This window comes from Syngnathoides biaculeatus, chromosome 6, assembly GCF_019802595.1.
Source record: "Syngnathoides biaculeatus isolate LvHL_M chromosome 6, ASM1980259v1, whole genome shotgun sequence".
NCBI classification, from domain to species: Eukaryota; Metazoa; Chordata; class Actinopteri; order Syngnathiformes; family Syngnathidae; genus Syngnathoides; species Syngnathoides biaculeatus.
The window spans coordinates 17883963-17902672 of NC_084645.1; the positions used below are offsets into that span (position 1 = coordinate 17883963).

The window sequence follows — 18710 nt, forward strand, 5'->3', positions numbered from 1 at the left end:
CATACTATGACTTGAACCGTTCTCCCCATTCAATTATTAATTAACGGCCGAAAGTATTCAAAGATGGAAATGTTGCACTACAACATGGTAGAACGTTCTTGGCAGTGCAACTATTGATATTTTCTATCAAAGACTCGCTTTACGGTCACAAATCAAAAGTAAATGCAAAAGTCATATTCAGTACTGATCTGGTTTGTTATTAATTACTGTATAAATAACAATGAAATATAGTATAGTACAAAAGTGGCTGCAAACGCAACTCTTGTTTCTAGTGCTTTTATGTAGCCAGACAGACTTTTCAGAGGAGCGGATCCTTGCCGACGGTAATTTATTTTAATCCCAGAAGATAGCGTGCTCGTCTTTGCGGCTCTCGTGTTAGTACTGCACACACAGAAGCGCTTTCAGTGATTCCTTCCCTTCTTCCTTTCGGTTCACCTCGTTGACTATCCCAGCCTCCGTCATTCAGCTGGTCATGCGCAAACATAGGCGGATGGACTTCAGCCGCCATCTTGGAAAGGTATTTCCGTTACGCCATTGGAGTCCAAGCTCATTTAGATTTTTGCAGCACATTTGGTACTTTAACAACACTTTGACAAACAACATTGTTCAAAAGTCAGTTATGCATAAAGACTGACGTTGTGTTGTGTATGAAGCGTATACAGTAACAGTAACAGTTCCCCCGGACAGCCAGGTTGAGATTCCATTCTAAAATTGCACTTGTAAAGTAAGAAAATACTGTACGTGTTGTTATAGATTGAAAAACTTAGTACACTAATTAAATTAGCCTTCAGTAAATTGAATAGGAAATACAATATTCCACGGATGCGATTATGGTCCAGTGTGAGTCTTCAGGAATTAAATATTGTTGAATTAATACCAGTTTGTGTCAATTTAATTTGTGTTGTGACTGGAGAATGGATAAAACGCAATCTTTCATTTGCATTAGCTTTTATCAATTACATTTGGGGTTTTAAACATGAAATAATTTATTGTTTAGGAAACAATTTTCAGACATCCATATCTGTGAGAGCATATTGCGCAACATGAAAAAATATTCCAAAAGTCCCATAACATAACATGATGTGGTGGGTTGACACTAAATGCGAGAAGACTCTGCATCTTCTTATAAGAAATAGTTCCCTATTAGTTGAATGTTTATTGTTCTTCATTCTTTTTAGTTTGTTTGTTGTTCTCCCCAGTGCTCGAAATGAATGTCGTACCATGGTGGCACCGACTGCCGGAGACGAATTCCTTGTGTGTTGTTACATACTTGATCATTAAAGGGGATTCTGATATATCGCCTGGTTACGAAGTTTATTAGAATATTCCTATTTAACCTTACACCTTTGTTGATATGAAGACTGATGACAACAAATTCCAGATTTATACTGTACAATACCTTATATCCAGAATCTTTATCTCCTTAAAACAATATCACACAATGTTTTTTTTTTTTTTATTTCCCGTTGTGTTTTATTCGGTAAAACAAGGCAGCACCACAGAGTTCATGGTTGTTACGGCTTTTGTTCAACACATTCATCTTGTTTTGTGCATTTGTATTGGAAACCAGCTTATTCTGCTGTTAATTATTATAGGCAGAAAGAACCTGAGCAGCATCAATGAAGCACCATCACATTTGTCTGTTTTCAGGCCAGTTGATAGGTAACGTTACACTGGTTAAGCAATTCAAGTCCACATACTGTTATTTTTCTTTTCATTTGTGATTCGTAATGTGTTGTATTATATTCAGTCACTGTCATTTACAAAGATCTAAAGCTTTAACTATCACATGTGGAAATGTTCAGTTTGTCAATAGAACATTCCAGGTTTCAGGGCAGGAAATTTGGCCTTCGGCGTGGAAGAAAATGTTTTGAAACCAGATGGTATTTTTTTTTTTTTTTTGCTAACTGACCAGCCTTAAAACTTTAACCTTGCAAGGCAGATGGACTCTCACAAACAATATTATATTATATATTGCTGTTTATCACTTACAAATCGAAACCATCCAATTGGTGAGTTTGGGTATTCAAGGTAGAACTATGTAGTTTTGCTGTGATTCGGCCAACATGCTGACTAATAAAGTGACTCTGGGACTGGAAGGTGGAGAAGAGGATTTCTAAATAGAGATGGACATTTGATCCAATTTTTTTGAGGAATTATGGATGAATTATTTCTTAGTATGTGACGTCACGTGACTAAGAAACCGTAACTGGATTGGCTGGGTGTTGGGTTCTAACCTGAAGTAACCCTGCCTTCTTAACGCTGAATTTAGACGGTGAATTTCAGACAGCAAATTATAGCCAGTTTAATCTCAGGAAACTGAAGTATTGCGTTTGAATTTCAAAGGTTGATTTTTTTTTATATGGTCAATTTGTTAACATTGAAAAGTTAAACTGAAATACAGCTACTGAACATGTGATCACTTTAAAATAACAATGTGAATTTTATGATCTAACATTTTCAGTGGCATTTTCAATTCAAATCCTGGTGGCACATATTTTCTTCCATACCTCTGCTGGTTGCAGCCAAGTAGTGCACTCCATTTTGCCTCATATACTTTAAGGCATGATGAATCAACAAATGATTTCATGTCATCAGTTGTTATGCTCATCACAAATGTTTTTTCGACAAGATGCCATTCACGCAATTAATTGTTTGAAGCTGATTATTGTTACGTTGAAAGATACATGGATAATGGAAAAAATATGAATATTCTCCTGTCCTTTTGAGATATTTGGCAAGCAGCCTTGATGCACTCGCTACTTCTTTCCTCTTGTACTCAGAGGTGATGTATTGGTAAAAGCACCATCTTTCTTTGGATGTGAGACAATAACGCATTTGAGGTTCAAATTGTTTGAGGAGAGCAGAGGAGGTAGCAGCTTCTGATCTCTTCTGACTCAAGTGTGATTAAAAAATAGCTTGAACATGATCGCAAGTGGTGGAGCTTATGTCAAATTAATTTGAAAGTTTAGAACATAAAACGTAAAGTGTGGTAGGAAAGCAAGAAAAAATAAAAGGGTACACTGTATGTGGTTTATCCCAGGTGCTTGTGATGTTTCTCGTAGCCTACTGCATTGTTTGCACTGGAACCTGTGAGAAAGAGTGTCAGGTCAGGCCGACTGGTGATGCTTCAGACTTACTGTAGTCATAATGGTAGCGTGTTTCCATTTGTTTATATCTCCTCACCTACCTAAGTAGTCCTTGAAAAATTTATGCCTCAGCCCCCGTCCATCTAAAGGAAAAAAAAGAGGACAAAATACAAGTTGTCGGAAGTGAAATCTCTGAATTGGAAAATGCGTGCAAACGCTGAAAATTGCTTTTGTGGAGCCACAGTACCGACAACAAAAAGTGGACTAGGGACTCTAACATTGTTTAAAAGATTACAGCCCATTATAGCAATCCTGAGAGATATCCACTGACAGTCTGTTCTCATAGGGCTTTGGGCAATATAGGGATGACAGGCAGTCTTAATGAATTGTTTGAAAGTCTTTTATAGGATGCAATGAAATTATTGCTGCTTTCTAGCTCTGATGTTCTTGCATTATAACATATTTCAGAAGCAACATGTTATCGGGATGACAAAAATCACAGACCACAGGGGTGAATTTGGGTTGTTTTGTTCATTAATTCTTTGAAAAATGGTATTACTGTACAAATTGCTTTATCATAACCAGGATTGTTGATCCTCCATAAGAAGTTCAATGGATATCTTAAATTTTCTGTATATAGTAAAATTTATTTTTACATAATTTGAAAGATGTAATTTGTAACTTTTCAGCTCTCCAGTAGAAGCAAGATTTTTAATTCCAACGTAAATTTTGCATTTGACCAAGTTCATTGTCAGTATAAAAACCATTACCAATTTTGGGTGCAAAGTATTGGAACCGTACACACAATTAGAGGAAACTAGGGCTTCATGTGCAACATATGGCATGTGACACAAAGTTAGTTTCAGTAGTATAAATCTCTGAATTCAATATTTGGTGGCAAATAGTTAGTCTCAATTTAGCCTGCTGATAACACGTTTAACTTTTGCCGCACGTGATCTAATGCGATTTTGGCGAATTTGATCAGGACGTGTGTTGGATCTTCGATGTATTTCATTCATAATGTGAAGAGTGGACATCTGAATCATTGTAGAAATCAATTAATTAAATACATTATTATCATTATTAAAATCCCACTGACTCTCACGTAGCACGGTCAGGGTGGACATGAACTCTGCGGACATACACTATATTGCACTTACCTGCCTTGACCCCGGCATGAATTTAAGTGACATTCCATTCTTAATCCATAGGGTTTCATAAAACATTGGTCCACCTGCTGCAGTTATGAACTTAACCCTTCTGAGAAGGTTTTTTACAAAGTTCATGAGTGTGTTTGTGGGAATTCATGACAATTTTTTCCTGAACACTGATGTTGGACAAGAAAGCCTTGCGCTCAGTCGTCGTTGTAACTCATCCAAAAGTGTTCTATCGGTTTGAATTCCGGATGCGGAGGCGAGTCAAGTTCATCCACGTTAAAGTCTCTCATCCATGTCTTTATGAAACTTGATTTGTGCACCAATGGATAGTCATGTTGGAAAAGGAAGGCGCTGTCACCCAAATACTCCCACAAAGTTGGAAATGTCCAAAATATTAACCCCCAAACTTCAATGAAAGAAACTCTCTGAAAGGAAATCTATTGGTAAGATTCAGCATACCAATATATGTTAGACAATTAAACAGTTTGGGGATTATTCCTTCCCGTGCCAACATGTCTGTGCACCAGTGCACAAAGCAAGGTCAACAAAGACACGAGGGAGAGAATTTGGCATGGATGAACTTCACTGGTCTGCATAGAGTCCTGCCCTCAAGACCACTGAGCACCTTTAGGTTTCGAGTGGACACAGCAACTTTTTTTTTTTTTTTTTGAAATACGCAGGCTTGCACCCCTCTGTAAAATTATGAAAAGCTGTTGAACCTACTTTGCACATTTATGCCACCCGCCAAACAGTATTCAAGACAGTCATGAAAATGGAACCCTAAATCTCCAAAAGTGCATGCAAATTCTACCAGAGTTGGCACGCTGCTTGATGCATTGTCCCCGGTTGGGGATGCCAGTGGCAGGGTTTCCTGGGTTTATGATGTGGCACTCGTAGCCTGTAGGACAGTGGAGAGGCTCATCACCGTCCTCTGTTGTACTGCACGCCTCAGCTGGTCAGTGGAAATACAGTACACAAATCCACATTCATCAGAAGATGTAAAATATGCTGAATTAAATATTTCTGTTGTAGAAAAGGCTACATAACCCTTAAGGTCTTGTAAACTTCATTATTCTCCACTGTACTTTCTGTACCTTGTTACAGTATGGCATTTGTTTGATGTTTGACAGCTCCAGAAACTGGGAAAGTGCATTGACATTGTTTCCTCCATTTTCTTGATACTGTTTTTACTTTACAACACAGCCAAATTATTACTGTTGCCCTTTGAAAGTACTCTACTGTCATTTCTCCTAACGGGTTTGCTGAGATTTTATCACACCGCACATCCCCCGAATTGAACAATTTTCAATTTGAATGCATCCTCGTGTTATGATGACTGCTGCTGTGCCATTGATTCTTAGCTGTACACACCCAATGAATGGTTTTGTCAAAGGTACACTACGCTCTACAGAGGTGGCTGTGGACCAAACGGTGCCTCAATGGTGCATATCTGGCAGATTGTCACCATGGTGGGGGTGGGGCTTGGGGGATTGCCGCCCACTCAGAATGCCGGCCTGGCCTGGTTCCTATTATTGCCCAAATCATAAACCGCTACTGATCCTGTGCAATGTGCTGTGTGAAAAGGCCTTTAAAGCGATGGTCAGTTGTTCTTTTTTTGTGTGGGGTTGCTGTTAATCTGCTACTGCAAGGAGGAAACTGTTACAATGATTTGGAGCAGAACCATTCACTGAAATGCTACTTGTAGTTCATCTGCACTGAACAAATCACTCAGCGCAGAATCAGTGTTGTCATTGAGTGACTTGATATCATTGAGTAACTTCATATTCAGTAACTTTGCTCAATATATTTGTCTGCATTTGTTTGTTTGAATTAATCATTGTCAACGGACGCAACACTAGTGGATACATTCAAAGAGACTCCACATTTTAGTTCATGATTTGAAATGTTATGGAGAAGCCTCAGGTTGAAAATACAATGTTTCCAATAGCTGGTCATTAATGTACTCACCCTGCAGCATCTCCTCAGGACCGTCTAGTAGCCAGCCGTTACCTCCCAGCCACCGAGGCTTAGGCTGCACGAGCCAGTCAAGGACTACCCACGATAACACAGGCACGGAACGAGTTACAAACATTTATGAACAAGCCAATGCATTGAAATTGTGAGTTCCACAGACCTGGTGGAGGCTGAACAGACTCCAGGCAGGCATAGATGCAGCCGTTGTAGCAGCAGCGCTTGTGGCGCTCACACTCAGAGTCTGAGCGACAGCCTGGAACCTCACAGGCCCTCTCAGGGAGCATCTGAGGGGGTGGTGGGCAGCGATCATTCTTCTGGTGCTGTGTAGACTGCGGGTGGTTGGGGTACTCGTAGTCCTGGGAGACAAGAAAATAAGTTGCTGGGAAATCGGTTTTGGTGGGAGTTTCTTTGTAATTTCGACCACCAGAGAGCAGCAAAGTGTACGATAGCTGTGTTACAGGGTTTATCTTTAGTACTGACTAGACACTGCTACTCGCCGCCTTCAAAATTTTTGACCTGGATTGGGAAGGTAGTTTACAGTGGGAAAACACACACTTCCATGGTGAATCTCAGAGTGAAAAGAAAGTAGGCCACAACACTCGGAGGCAAGCAACCTCTCACGTCATGTACCTCGGCGGCTTTGACAAACATACATTGTTGAGGCCCGAGTGTCTACTCGCATGCAGCCAGGAATGCACACACTGCTGCTGACATCTGCTCTTGTGTGCTAACGTGATGGAATGTGCATCACGGCCATTGTGTCTGTGGTTTGTTGTAAAAACTTGGATTCTGCTATTTGAGGCTAGCATTCCTTTCTGGGGTTAGGTCATAGTTACTTTTTGCCTTGAAACAATTTCATTGCCATAATTTTTTTTAATACAGTTGATTCCACTATTCCACATATTCACAACAACCACAATATAAGAAGAGAACATTTGAAGATGTTGTTAAAGGGCTACTGAAACATTACGCATGATTTTTAGTATGTTTTTAATGAAAAAAAAAAAAAAAAAAAAAGGCAGCCGGAATGGACCCATCCATTTTTTCACCACACGTCATGATGTTGTCGGGTATCGATTTTTGAATCTTCCGCGGTGAAAATCCTCTCGAGGCATTTGTTTTGGAGAAGAAGCGGGAAGTGACATTTTTTCAAGAAGCCCACACTGGCGATTGCGTGTGTTTATACCTGCTTTACCGGCGTGAAAGTAGCTGTTTTTTTTTCTTCTGCGTGTTAGCCAAAATGCCGTCTCGTTGTATTGCTGGATATTGCTCGAACACTGGAGGATGGATTCCCTCTTTCCACTATTCCAAAAGACCTGGTTCGTTGAGAAAAATCGATTGCACAGGTGCAAAGGATGAGAGCTTTGTGTGTTCCAAATGACAGGTAGGTGTGTATAGATTATAGATATTAAAAAAAATGCGTTTGAGGGAACGACGTAATCCTTCTTTCAGCGAGCAACAACAACGCTCACGGTCGGGCTACGGTGGCTCATCGTGGCGTTGTCGTTGCTCGCGGCTGAGTACGCTTCATACTGTCACACATACTGTCGGGGAGTCTGTTGTTAGTTAGAAGTGATCTGCATATCATCTAAATATGGCTCGAAACAATAGGTTAATATTGGCCTGGTCACTTCACTAAATTGTGAGATGTTGTCTTCTTCGAAAATAACTTCCCTGTCAGAAGGGGCGTCGAAAAATCCGAAAATCTTGGTTATTCGGCTCCCATAGCAGGCGGCACAGCGTCTTCTCAATAGTGAGTGTCCCAGTGTGACATCTGTAAATGATGTGGCAGACAAAATGGCTACAACTTAGATGTCGAGTGAGACTTCCGCAACTTTGCGCATGAATGACACGCTCTCCACTTATTTTTTTTTCTCGAATAGACATCGAAGTGAATAATATATGTAATTTTCTCTATTTTGCAATGTATATAGGGATGTTAGTGGCACTTTAAGCCACATGCAGTTCAATCCATCTTAGCACAGTATCATTTAAGTACAGCAAATCCTGATTTGGCTGGTGTGTCAACTGCAGGATGTGCTGCCACGAGCACATCGTGCAGCTGATAATAACTACATCAGTTACACCTAAAAAATTGGACCTCTTAGCAGTTTCATGCACTAAATTTGACAACAAACAACTCAAAGACTGTAACCTCTTCTTCCCATGTGGCTGTTTATTACAGTAAGCTTTATTAGGGAAAAGGAAGAGTTTTTGACCTTACCATCCCATGAGTTGAGTAATCAACTGAGCTGTAGTATGTCTAGCTAGCTATAGTACCACTGTAACTTGTAGCCAGAGGTGGGTTGAGTAGCCAAATATTGTACTCAAGTTAGAGGACTTTTACTTTAGAATAATAACAATAATCAGGGCATGAACAGCAAATGAACCCCCCGACACCAGACAGCATTTCAGGTTTTAAGTGCCCAAAAATGAACAACAGTTCCGTCGGCCTGACAGAAACATTCATTGCTTTAATCACTGTGGATGAATAACGGTGTTTGGTGGCATGTCGATTATTGAAACCAAGAGAATTGATTATTGTTCGCGTAAAGACTCAATTAAAAGTTAAAAGTATGGTGCATTCAGACTACTCTGACTACTTTTTCCTTTTTTAAAAACAAGCACAAATGTAAGTCTCATTTATTCATTTTACATTTACGGTATTTGCTGTTTTCGATCGCTAATCTGTCCAAGATGGACAAAGTCCTTCAAAAGTGCTGTTTACTTGGCAGTGTTGACAGACGCGCTCACAATCCAGCTTGGAAAATAAAAGCCAACCCTGTTTGGCACAGAGCGTCATATCACACTCTCGGAATGTGTGTTTCGACACAAATGAGTTCATTCTGCCAGAATTGTACTAAGGGTTAGCGTTATGGCCCATTGTTCATGAACAAGGTAATTGTATCCATTTTTTTGTGCAAGAAAGGGAAATTGGTGGTCATCAATCCATTTGGAAGGAATTAGTAAATTATTAATTCTTAATTAATTAAATGAACTCCCCTTTTATATTGATGAAATTGACACACTACTATGTCTTGATGTGGTGTCAGCGACAATACTGGAGACCAAATTCTCTGTATAGATGGTCTGGACAAGTAATGTACTATCCTGTAAAGTGGCAGTATCTACTCAGATTTTATATCTCGTTGCTGTTGGGAAGAATCACCCCACTTCCATTATGACAACTTTTGAGAGAATAAAAAACATCTTATTGGAGTTTCCAAACTAAGTCACTAAGTTGAAATTGCAATTAAACCTCATATTGCTATTATATTCTGTTTGATACTCACATCAACTCCAAAATTACATTTAATGGCAAATTTAATATGATAGAAATGACTACCTTATTTATATTGGGTGTCACTGATCATTTAAACAAGCCTACTCAAATTTGTCTAACCTCACTATTTTCCCTCGTTATTGTCTTTATGAAAACATCCAGACTTTCAATATAGGCAACAACCACACCGCAAGCTTCTACAGAATGAGAAACTAGACGGCTGACTTTTACAACACTTCTTATACATTTTTGAATCTCCAAGAGCGTTTATAAATTGTTCAAAATCTCTTTTTACCACTTTGAGTTGTTCAATGTTCCTTAAAAAATAACAGAAGACGAAAAGTATTGATTTGTGAAGCAACCAAGAATACATACTAGCATACATTTTTTTAGTTGACAAAACACATTTCTTTAAGCCAACAGCCATTTTCTCATTACCTGAAACACAAATTTCCTGCGATACCAAACTATTGCCTCCGAACAGACACCGAATCAGTATAAATGAAAAACCTCATAGAACATTTACACACAGCATAGAAAAAGGAAAACACAATTAGATTGTAAAGCTAAAGGAACATTTGTTTGCTATAAATATACAATGTTCACAACAACAACAACAACAACAACAACAACAAGAAGTCCTGTTTAGCAAGAGTAAAACGTGTGAGTGTTTGCCTCACAATTCTGAGAACTGGGGTACAAATCCCAGACCAGCCAGGGTTTGTATATTCTCCCTGAGCCTTTGTGGGTTTTCTCTAGGAATTCTGGTTTCCTCCCACATCCCAGAAACATGCATTTATTGGAGACTCTAAATTGCCCTTGGGTGTGATTGTCAGTGTGACTGTTGTCTGTCTCTACGTGATAGCTGGGATAGGCTCCAGTACTTCAGCGACCCTTGGACGATAAGCGGCTCAGAAAATGGATGGATGGATGAATGAATGGATGAATCAGTGGGTGTATAGTCACACACCTATTTGTGTATAACAATGTGTTGAGATATACTGTAAACATGTATGTAGTGAAAAAAAGCAAATAGGTTTACATCTCGGAATCTTCAGATGATGGATGACACGGTGAAGGGTTAGCTCAGATTGGGTTACAGTTCCCGTTTCCCTCATTGTCAAACCACAGAAAAAAAAAACACTGTCTTTGAAGCTTGCCCGTATTTAATTCCAAATACATAATTGTCCTTCATCTAATACTGTACTTCCTCACTCTCTCTCTCATTCTGCTCAACCACTTCTTACGCTGTCTGTCTCTATCCATAGTCAAACTTCAAAAACCAGTGCTCACTAAACTGTCTTTTGTGGATTTGTTCACATTAGCCATGCGTGACCAAATTTCAGTTGCTGATCTTAGGTTGAGACACTTTTGCTTTATTTGTGTTTCACTTTTACTATCCGTCCTGACCATGATGCAACACAAGTGCATTAGAGTGCAAGTGTTAAAGTGGGCTATGCTGGCTACTCGTGTCAAAAGGCGGTGAGGATTTGGTTGAGACAAGAAGGTTTTGTGTTGTAACAATTGAGAACCACTCTAAGGAAATGTGCTCATTTGCTGTCGCTCATTTTAGCAGGCTCACGCAGGATTTGACACAAATGTGGGTCGCCCAAAATCTTCAAAAAAAGGAAACATGTCATCAGAAACAAATTCTTTTCTTCTTACATCTTTTTAAGTCCAGTAGTATGGTGTAAGTGTTCAAGCTTCACACCATTAGTGAGGTCCTTTCAGGTTCATGAGGTATGTTTAACTAAGGTTTCATTCACAACAACTAACTTTAGTACTCATGTACAAGGGGCACAAAATCAACTGGGATTTGATAATGACATAACTACTCTTTATCTTATATCCGATCTCTTCCCAATTGCTCTTGCAAAAAATCTCCTGCAAAATCTCGTTTCCTTCCTGTTTGACATTACGTTTAATACAAAGCAGACCCCATTCATGACTATCTTAACTTCACCCCCTGCATCATGCCCCTCATCGTGAATATTTAGGCCAAATTATTCCATTGATTTCTCCTTGAGCTCCATTGATCTGTCACACAATCCTTCTCTGCAGTTTTTTGTCTTTTTGTCAGAGAAATCATGCACCAATTTGTTTTATCCATCCATCCATCCATCCATCCATCCATTTTCTGAGCCGCTTATCCTCATGAGGTTTGCGGGAGTGCTGGAGCCAATCCCACCTGTCATGAGCCAGGAGGTGGGGTACACCCTGGACTGGTGGCCAGCCTATCACAGGGCACTTAGAAACAGACATCAGTCACACTCTCAATCACACTTACGGGCAATTTGGAGTCTTCAATTAATGCCTGTTTTTGGGATGTGGGAGGAAACCGGAGTGCCCAGAGAAAACCCACGCAGGCACGGGGAGAACATGCACGCTCCACAGTAGTGGGGCTGGGACTGAACCCCGGTCCTCAGAACTGTGAGGCCAACGCTTTCCAGCTGTGCCACTGTGCCATCCAGTTTGTTTTAATTCATCATCAATTGCACTTGTCCAAATATTGCATGTGCACTCCACCCCTAGGAATATATTTCTCTCCATTGCACTGAGAAATGTTAGATTGTGTAGTTGGTTTAATCAATGTACATTTTAAACTCTTAGAATTTGGCTCCTCTTGCAATACAGTGTTATGCTGCAAGTTATAAAGGAATTTATCCACCCATCCACCTTCTCTTAGCGTAACTTTCAATTCTGACTTCACAGATTATGTCTTTATTTCCCCTCTTCTATGGATCACCTCCATAAATGCTGGAGTTCTGCTGGAATGGATACTTTTAGTTTTGCCTAGTGGGCCCAGATCAGGTCAGACAACATTTGTCTGCAAAAAAGCTATCCCGTCACAACAAATACAGTACATGCAACTGCAAAGGTACTGTATGTGGTCGAAGTGTCACCTTTCATGCATGCAGACGTGTCCATGCAAGTGTGAGCCAGACTCTGTTATGTCTGTCCCAGACTCTGTAATGTGCATGCATCTGCAGCTGCTTTCAAAGAACAACTCGTTGCTTTTAAGAAAACGTCAACCTATATTTTATTTCAACATCACACACAGAATTTTGCGTGCATTGCCACTTTTTGTCACTGTAATTATTTTTCCGCCTTGCGTCTTCTTTCATCTTTCTGTCAGATGTATGTGTATGAGACGACATTGAGTAACTGTTATTGTAGACATTGATCTTGGTGGAAAGAGGTTTGGATAAGACAAAACATTCTGGACATTTAAGTGAAAGAAACCAACTGAGCAGAGGTCAAACGCACACTGACGATTCTTTGAAGAGTAAGTATAGAGACAAGAGAGACAAATACAATAGGAGGAAATTTACTGAATTTGTTGTCCATTCGAATGGCCAACAGAGGGAGACTATTAAAAACATTGAAAACTGTATAAATAATGTTTGAGGTTTTATCTCAGTATATAAAACTACTAATTATTTTGTGTTTGAACTCTTTTTTAATATTGTGGGTTTTTTGTGACTAATTAGTAAATTATTTAAACCTGGCTTTGTCCCCTTTTGTAACGTTACCATATTTTACATTGTAATCCATGCATTCACATTTCAGTTTGGGTGTTGAGTCTGTTGACTGGATAAATTGGATGAAAGAATAGCAAATTTAAGTGGAGCTGAATGCAAAGGTGTGCAGTTTGGAACAGTTTTTAATCCTGAATTCCCTTGCATTCTAAGAAGCACTAACTAGTATCAGTTTTATACGTTAAGGCAAGTATTGGGGTTAGAAAGTAATAGTTTTCCCATACACTCAAATGCTCTTAAGTAATGGATCTAATCTTGTCTCAGTACAGGTGTCAAACTCGGCGCTCATGAGGTAATGTATTTTTTTCTTTTACAAGGAATTCACCCATCCATCCATCCATCCATCCATCCATCCATCCATCCATCCATCCATCCATCCATCCATCCATCCATCCATCCATCATCCATCCATCCATCCATCCATCCATCCATCCATCCATCCATCCATCCATCCATCCATCAGTCCATTTTCTTAGCTGCATATCCTCACGAGGGTCGCAGGAATGCTGGAGCCTATCCCAGCTGTCAACGGGCAGGAGGAAGGGTACACCCTGAACTGGTTGCCAGCCAATCGCAGGGCACATTAAGACAAACAGCCACACTCACAATCACACCTCGGGGCAATTTAGAGTGTCCAATTAATGTTGCATGTTTTTGGGATGTGGGAGGAAACCAGAGTGCCGGGAGAAAACTCACACAGGCACGGTGAGAACATGCAAACTCCACACAGGTGGGTCCGGGATTGAACCCGGGACCTCAGAACTGTGAGGCCAACGCTTTCCAGCTGCCCCACCATGCTGCCTCGAGGAATTCAATGATAAACAAAATTTGAACTGGCTTCTTACTCTAAAAGTACTGATCATTTATATGGGTTCACAGTCATAACAGCCCTCAGAGGAAAGCCATAACATCGCTGTGCCTTGTGATAAAAATAAATTTGACACGCAACAGTCTCTAGCCTAGCGGAACCTCTGACATCAAACCCAGTCTATTTCAGGCTATTAGTTGACATGATCTGAACTGGTACACACACCTGACTTTGGTGCGGGCAGCGTAGGATCGATTCCCGCTCAGTGATGGTGTCGCTGCGACTGACGGGTGACCAGTTCAGGGTGTAGTCTGCCTTTCATCTGAAGCTAGCTGGGCTAGGTTCCATCTCTCCTGTGAGCCTTGTGAGGAAAAATGCCTTGGATGATGGCTGGAATGATGAGTTGTATGCTTTACACGATCAGGATTTTTAGGGCCAATGAGAGAATTAAAAAAAAAAAAAAATAACCAATCACCTATACGACCATTAGATGGCGCAACGAGTCTATTGGCTAGTGAATAGTTTTCTAGTCGAAAGCAAGTTTTTATTGCAATAATCTGACATAATACAATCATGAAAGAGCTAATTTGTCTTCTTGTCTCAGCTGTCTTGGCTCTCCTTTTGTGCCGACGTTTTTTTATCGAACTTTCTTGTCTCTCAGATATTTGAAGTACTATCTCAAAAGACACACACAAAACCCCCCTCTATGAATACCACGATATAAAAATAAACTAGCTTTTCACAAATACTGTGCATGATGACGATGTGGAGCTAATGTCTTTATCGGAGCTGATCTGGGCAATTTATTAAAACTGATCAATCAGCAAAAAAATGCCAATCATCAGGCGATTCGGATCAGCCCTATAAAATTGGTGTCAAGTCTAATGATTTGTTTGGATGAAAAAAAATCCTAGAGGAAACAGTTGGAATTGTAAACTAAAAAAAGCCAGCAATTCTTTTTTTCAAGATGAATCGCAGTCATATTGTAAGGTTGAGTTGTGTTGGCACACATTTTACTTTTATCAGAAGTTCCGTAAGAAGTTTACGAAAAAAATAAAATAAAAATGACCAAGTTGTGTGTTGTAATGTCCCAGATGACCCCACAAATCGCATGCTTTACAAGTTGACTTGTCATAGATGTAAGTGTAAGAATTAGTTAAAATTAAATTGTTAAAGAGTAAAACACTCAGTCTTCATTTTGAAAATGAATGAGTCATACAAGTGTAAAGAAGTAGAAGCGCTTGTAAACTGCGAACAATTATCTTCACTGGCTTTATTAATTGCTTTGGAACTGTAATTTGACTTTATTATGACTACAGGCTGTGTGTGAATCATGTACGAACGAATTGGTTAAAAAAAATGACAGCTTAAAAGATACTGAGATGAAAAGAAAATAAGTAAATTGGCTCTGAACAACCTCAGCATGTTCCAATTAGAGCAGCTTTGAGGTTAAAGTCCAAACTTTGAGCACATCCCATAAACTAAGTTGGGAAGATTGAGCCAAGACACACAAGGCATGCGGTGTAAGAGTTAAAGAAGCACAAGGCCCGAGGCGAGAAGAGAAAAGGAGAGGTGAATGTGTCCCGGCTAAATGAAAGGATGAGGAAGCCCCAACGATGTTGTCAACTGGTCAGAAAGCAAGGAGATTGACGCACACGAAGATGACAAGGCAACCCGCTACAGTGCACTTTTGATCACTCAGCCACACTGAGCTGAGCTAACAAGCAGGGGACCGGTCTGTGGACACGCTCTGGTTTTAGCATTCATTGTGCTCTTCCTTCACTAGCTCACATGGAAATAAGAAAATGAGTGACTTAGTTCAACCTGTTGCACGCTTTACATTCCATTCCACATGAATAGGTAATTCTCGCACCTGTCCGGCACCATTTTTCATGCTACAAAATCAAAGCTTCATGTTTAATCTCTCGTCCACTCACCGCAGCGGTGGAAGATATTTGCGTAACTGTTACTGAAGCAACAGCACCGTCTACAATGTTGCCGAGTCATTCCAAAACATAGACAAAAGAGAAAGCTAAAAGGTAACATATTAGGAGCTTGGCTCCTAACTTTTTCTGGAGTTGTTTTCCCCCCTAAAACATTTCTCAACATAATTACACATGGTTCAAACTTCAACAAATAATGGCTGACTATAATCAGACACAAATATGTAAGACATTACAGACACATCTCGACTGCGCATTGTGTGGTCAACATGCATGTCAGTGGTGATCCTGTGCGTTTCTCTTTCCAATATGACATTCATACGACTACAGAACTGCATTTGAAATGTATAGTTTTGGAGGAAGTTCTTTGTTTGTGTGTCATCGTTTGAGCTAATCCTCCTTGGCCGTGGGGCACAAATAATTGTGCTCCACTAATTCTGCCTAGCAACTGGTAGCCGTACAAACTGGATGCAGAATGAATTAAGTTTCAAGTTTTTAGAAGGAATTCTGTTGTTGAATAAACAAAACAAAACAAAACAATTAGATGTTAAGATAGGGCGGCATGGTGGGGCAGCTGGAAAGTGTTGGCCTCACAGTTCTGAGGTCCCGGGTTCAATCCCAGACCCGCCTGTGTGGAGTTTGCATGTTCTCCCTGCGCCTGCGTGGGTTTTCTCCGGGCAGTCCGGTTTCCTCCCACATCCCAAAAACATGCATCATTATTTGGACACTCTAAATTGCCCTTAGGTGTGATTGTGAGTGCGGCTGTTTGTCTCGATGTGCCCTGCGATTGGCTGGCAAACAGTTCAGGGTGTACCTCGTCTCCTGCCCGTTGTACACCTGGGATAGGCTACAACACTCCCCGCGACCCTTGTGAGGATAAGCGGCTCAGAAAATTGATGAAATGTCAGTTTACTGTAATACAGCCTACCTTTGTTGTTCTTGTTCACCATTTTCTATACAAAAAAACACTACTTCATGTGTATTGACTTATGTTATACTGTAACGTAGGATAATAATTATTTGAACAATTGGTTTTAATTTGAAGTCAAACAAGGTCTCTAAAATAGTTGTCTCATAGTTGTTTAACTTGCTAATCAAATATTTGTTGATTAATTTATTTAGTTATTGCACCTCTACTTTGAAGTATGTAAGATATCTAATGAGACACCTGTTAAGACATGTAACAATTATTTTTAATGTGTAACATTCAACTGGCAAACAAGAATAAAAAAAATAATAATAGTCATCCACGTTTGGCGAGTTTTCACTTCGGCCTATACGTTCTAACAGACCAGCAATTGTGCTGCATCACAAGGGGCTTCCACTTACTTCCACAAACACCAATCAAGTCCCTTATTTGCATATTATCTATTTGAATGGAATCAATTTTAGTGTATGAAGTTAACATTATCCGTCCCACCTTCTGGTTGAGTCCTCGCTTCTTGATTTTTTTGCCATCACTTCCTGTAGACAGCAGCAACAGGGACAGCAGCAGCACCCCAGAGCCCGGCATGGTCCGCATCGAGGTCCTGCACCTTAATTCCAACTTCTTCCTTCTCGTTTTTTTTTTTTCTTTCAAGTTTGTCCTCTGACCGCCGAGAGCTCCTCCGAGTGAGCTTTTGCAGCTGAGGCAGGCAAAGAAAGTCTCCAGTGGTCATGTGCAGCCAAGATTACACAAGCGCTCTCCAACAGGACCTGCCCTTTATATTCGCCTCAGGGCCAAAAGCAGACGGAAGGAAAGAGAAAAGTTGAGAGGAGGTGAGGGAGGCAGTGCAGGAGAGAAACGTAAGAGGAAGAAGAGAGAAATGGCAGCTGTCTGTGCATCCCAGTTGTCTACTGGCACACTGCGCACACATGTCTGTGCTAGAGGAGGGGGGGTCCGAGAGAGGGAGACCTCCCCCTGGCCTCCCTGTTTCATCTCCTCCCACATCTGGGGAGCCTTATGTGGATTTTTATGTCGGGAAGATGTGAAAAGTCTTTCAAATTTTGCAGTTGTTCCCGGTGAGCTTTGTTGACCCGCTCGGCTGACACCCGTGTCTTTATCCCTGGGAGGGGGTGATTGATGCAAGCGTGGCTGGGAAACCCCCAGAGGGATTTTCAAGCACTAAACTCAATGATCCCTGCAGTATTGACTGAGAAGGAATGATGCATTTTACGCTTCAAGGAAATTGACCACCTTGTGATACAATCTTTCTTCCCTGCTTCACTGAGTTTTTTTTTTTTTTGTTGGTTTGTTTTTTTTCCCCTTCAATTTCTTTTGGACGAACTTGTGTTAGGCAAAACTCACTCAGACTCTTTCAGCCCTCCCCTCGTTCCATTCTCAGTGTTGAACTGTGAAGGGGAAAAAGAATGCTAAGCCTGCACAAATCTCCGTCATTATTAGTTTAATCATACAGGAACAAGGCTCGTGTCGTTGGGAGGCCCCATGTCCACTTGAACAAAAGAGAAAAACTCAGATTAATGCTGTACACCTGAGATGAATGGATGAAAGAGTGACAAGCAGAGATGAGAGATGATAAAGCGTGCTATTTTTGTCTCTGGGCAAACGTACAGCATCTGGGTCTCACCTGACCTTTAAGATTGGCCTGGCTATCTTAAGAGAAGAGCGAAAATAAAAACTGGAATAGAATATATCAAATACTGCATTTAGAGCAGAGACAGTGGAGTTTTTATTTGTTTCCAATGACTAAATTACAGGGGTATCTCAAAATTTGAATGCCCTAAGTATCTTAATATTTGGAGTCGATGTAAGTTTTGAGGAAATATGCAAGACAAGTCACACAAAAGCCTTTAAATGGCTCAGGGGCCAAGAACTTTTTACGCCTGTGTGACAGAAAGTTGAAGCAGTTACCGAGTGCCGATCTCATAATGTCAAGGTTGCAAGTTCAACCCTCACATAGTGTGTGATCTCTTGCAG

The 18710-nt window shown here is 40.4% G+C and overlaps 1 protein-coding gene across 1 annotated transcript; it reads right to left on the reverse strand.

Annotated features, from left to right (window-relative positions):
- Window positions 1-1442: 1442 nt before the first annotated feature.
- Window positions 1443-17640, reverse strand: wfdc1 (WAP four-disulfide core domain 1). The gene is made up of 6 exons (XM_061823071.1): window positions 17214-17640; window positions 6381-6576; window positions 6215-6298; window positions 5058-5198; window positions 3191-3232; window positions 1443-3090 (listed from the first exon to the last, which is right to left on the reverse strand). The coding sequence occupies exons 1-6, from the start codon at window positions 17313-17315 to the stop codon at window positions 3035-3037; spliced, it is 621 nt and encodes a 206-aa protein (XP_061679055.1). The 5' UTR covers window positions 17316-17640; the 3' UTR covers window positions 1443-3034.
- Window positions 17641-18710: the final 1070 nt, after the last annotated feature.

What these genes read in the sequence shown, in the direction of transcription:
- wfdc1 (XM_061823071.1), bottom strand. Translation starts at nt 17,315, where the DNA reads ATGCGGACCATGCCGGGCTCTGGGGTGCTGCTGCTGTCCCTGTTGCTG. An exon ending in AGCGAGGACTCAACCAGAAG is followed by an intron (nt 6,577 to 17,213) that starts GTGGGACGGATA and finishes CTTGTCTCCCAG; the next exon opens with GACTACGAGTACCCCAACCA. An exon ending in GTCTGTTCAGCCTCCACCAG is followed by an intron (nt 6,299 to 6,380) that starts GTCTGTGGAACT and finishes TATCGTGGGTAG; the next exon opens with TCCTTGACTGGCTCGTGCAG.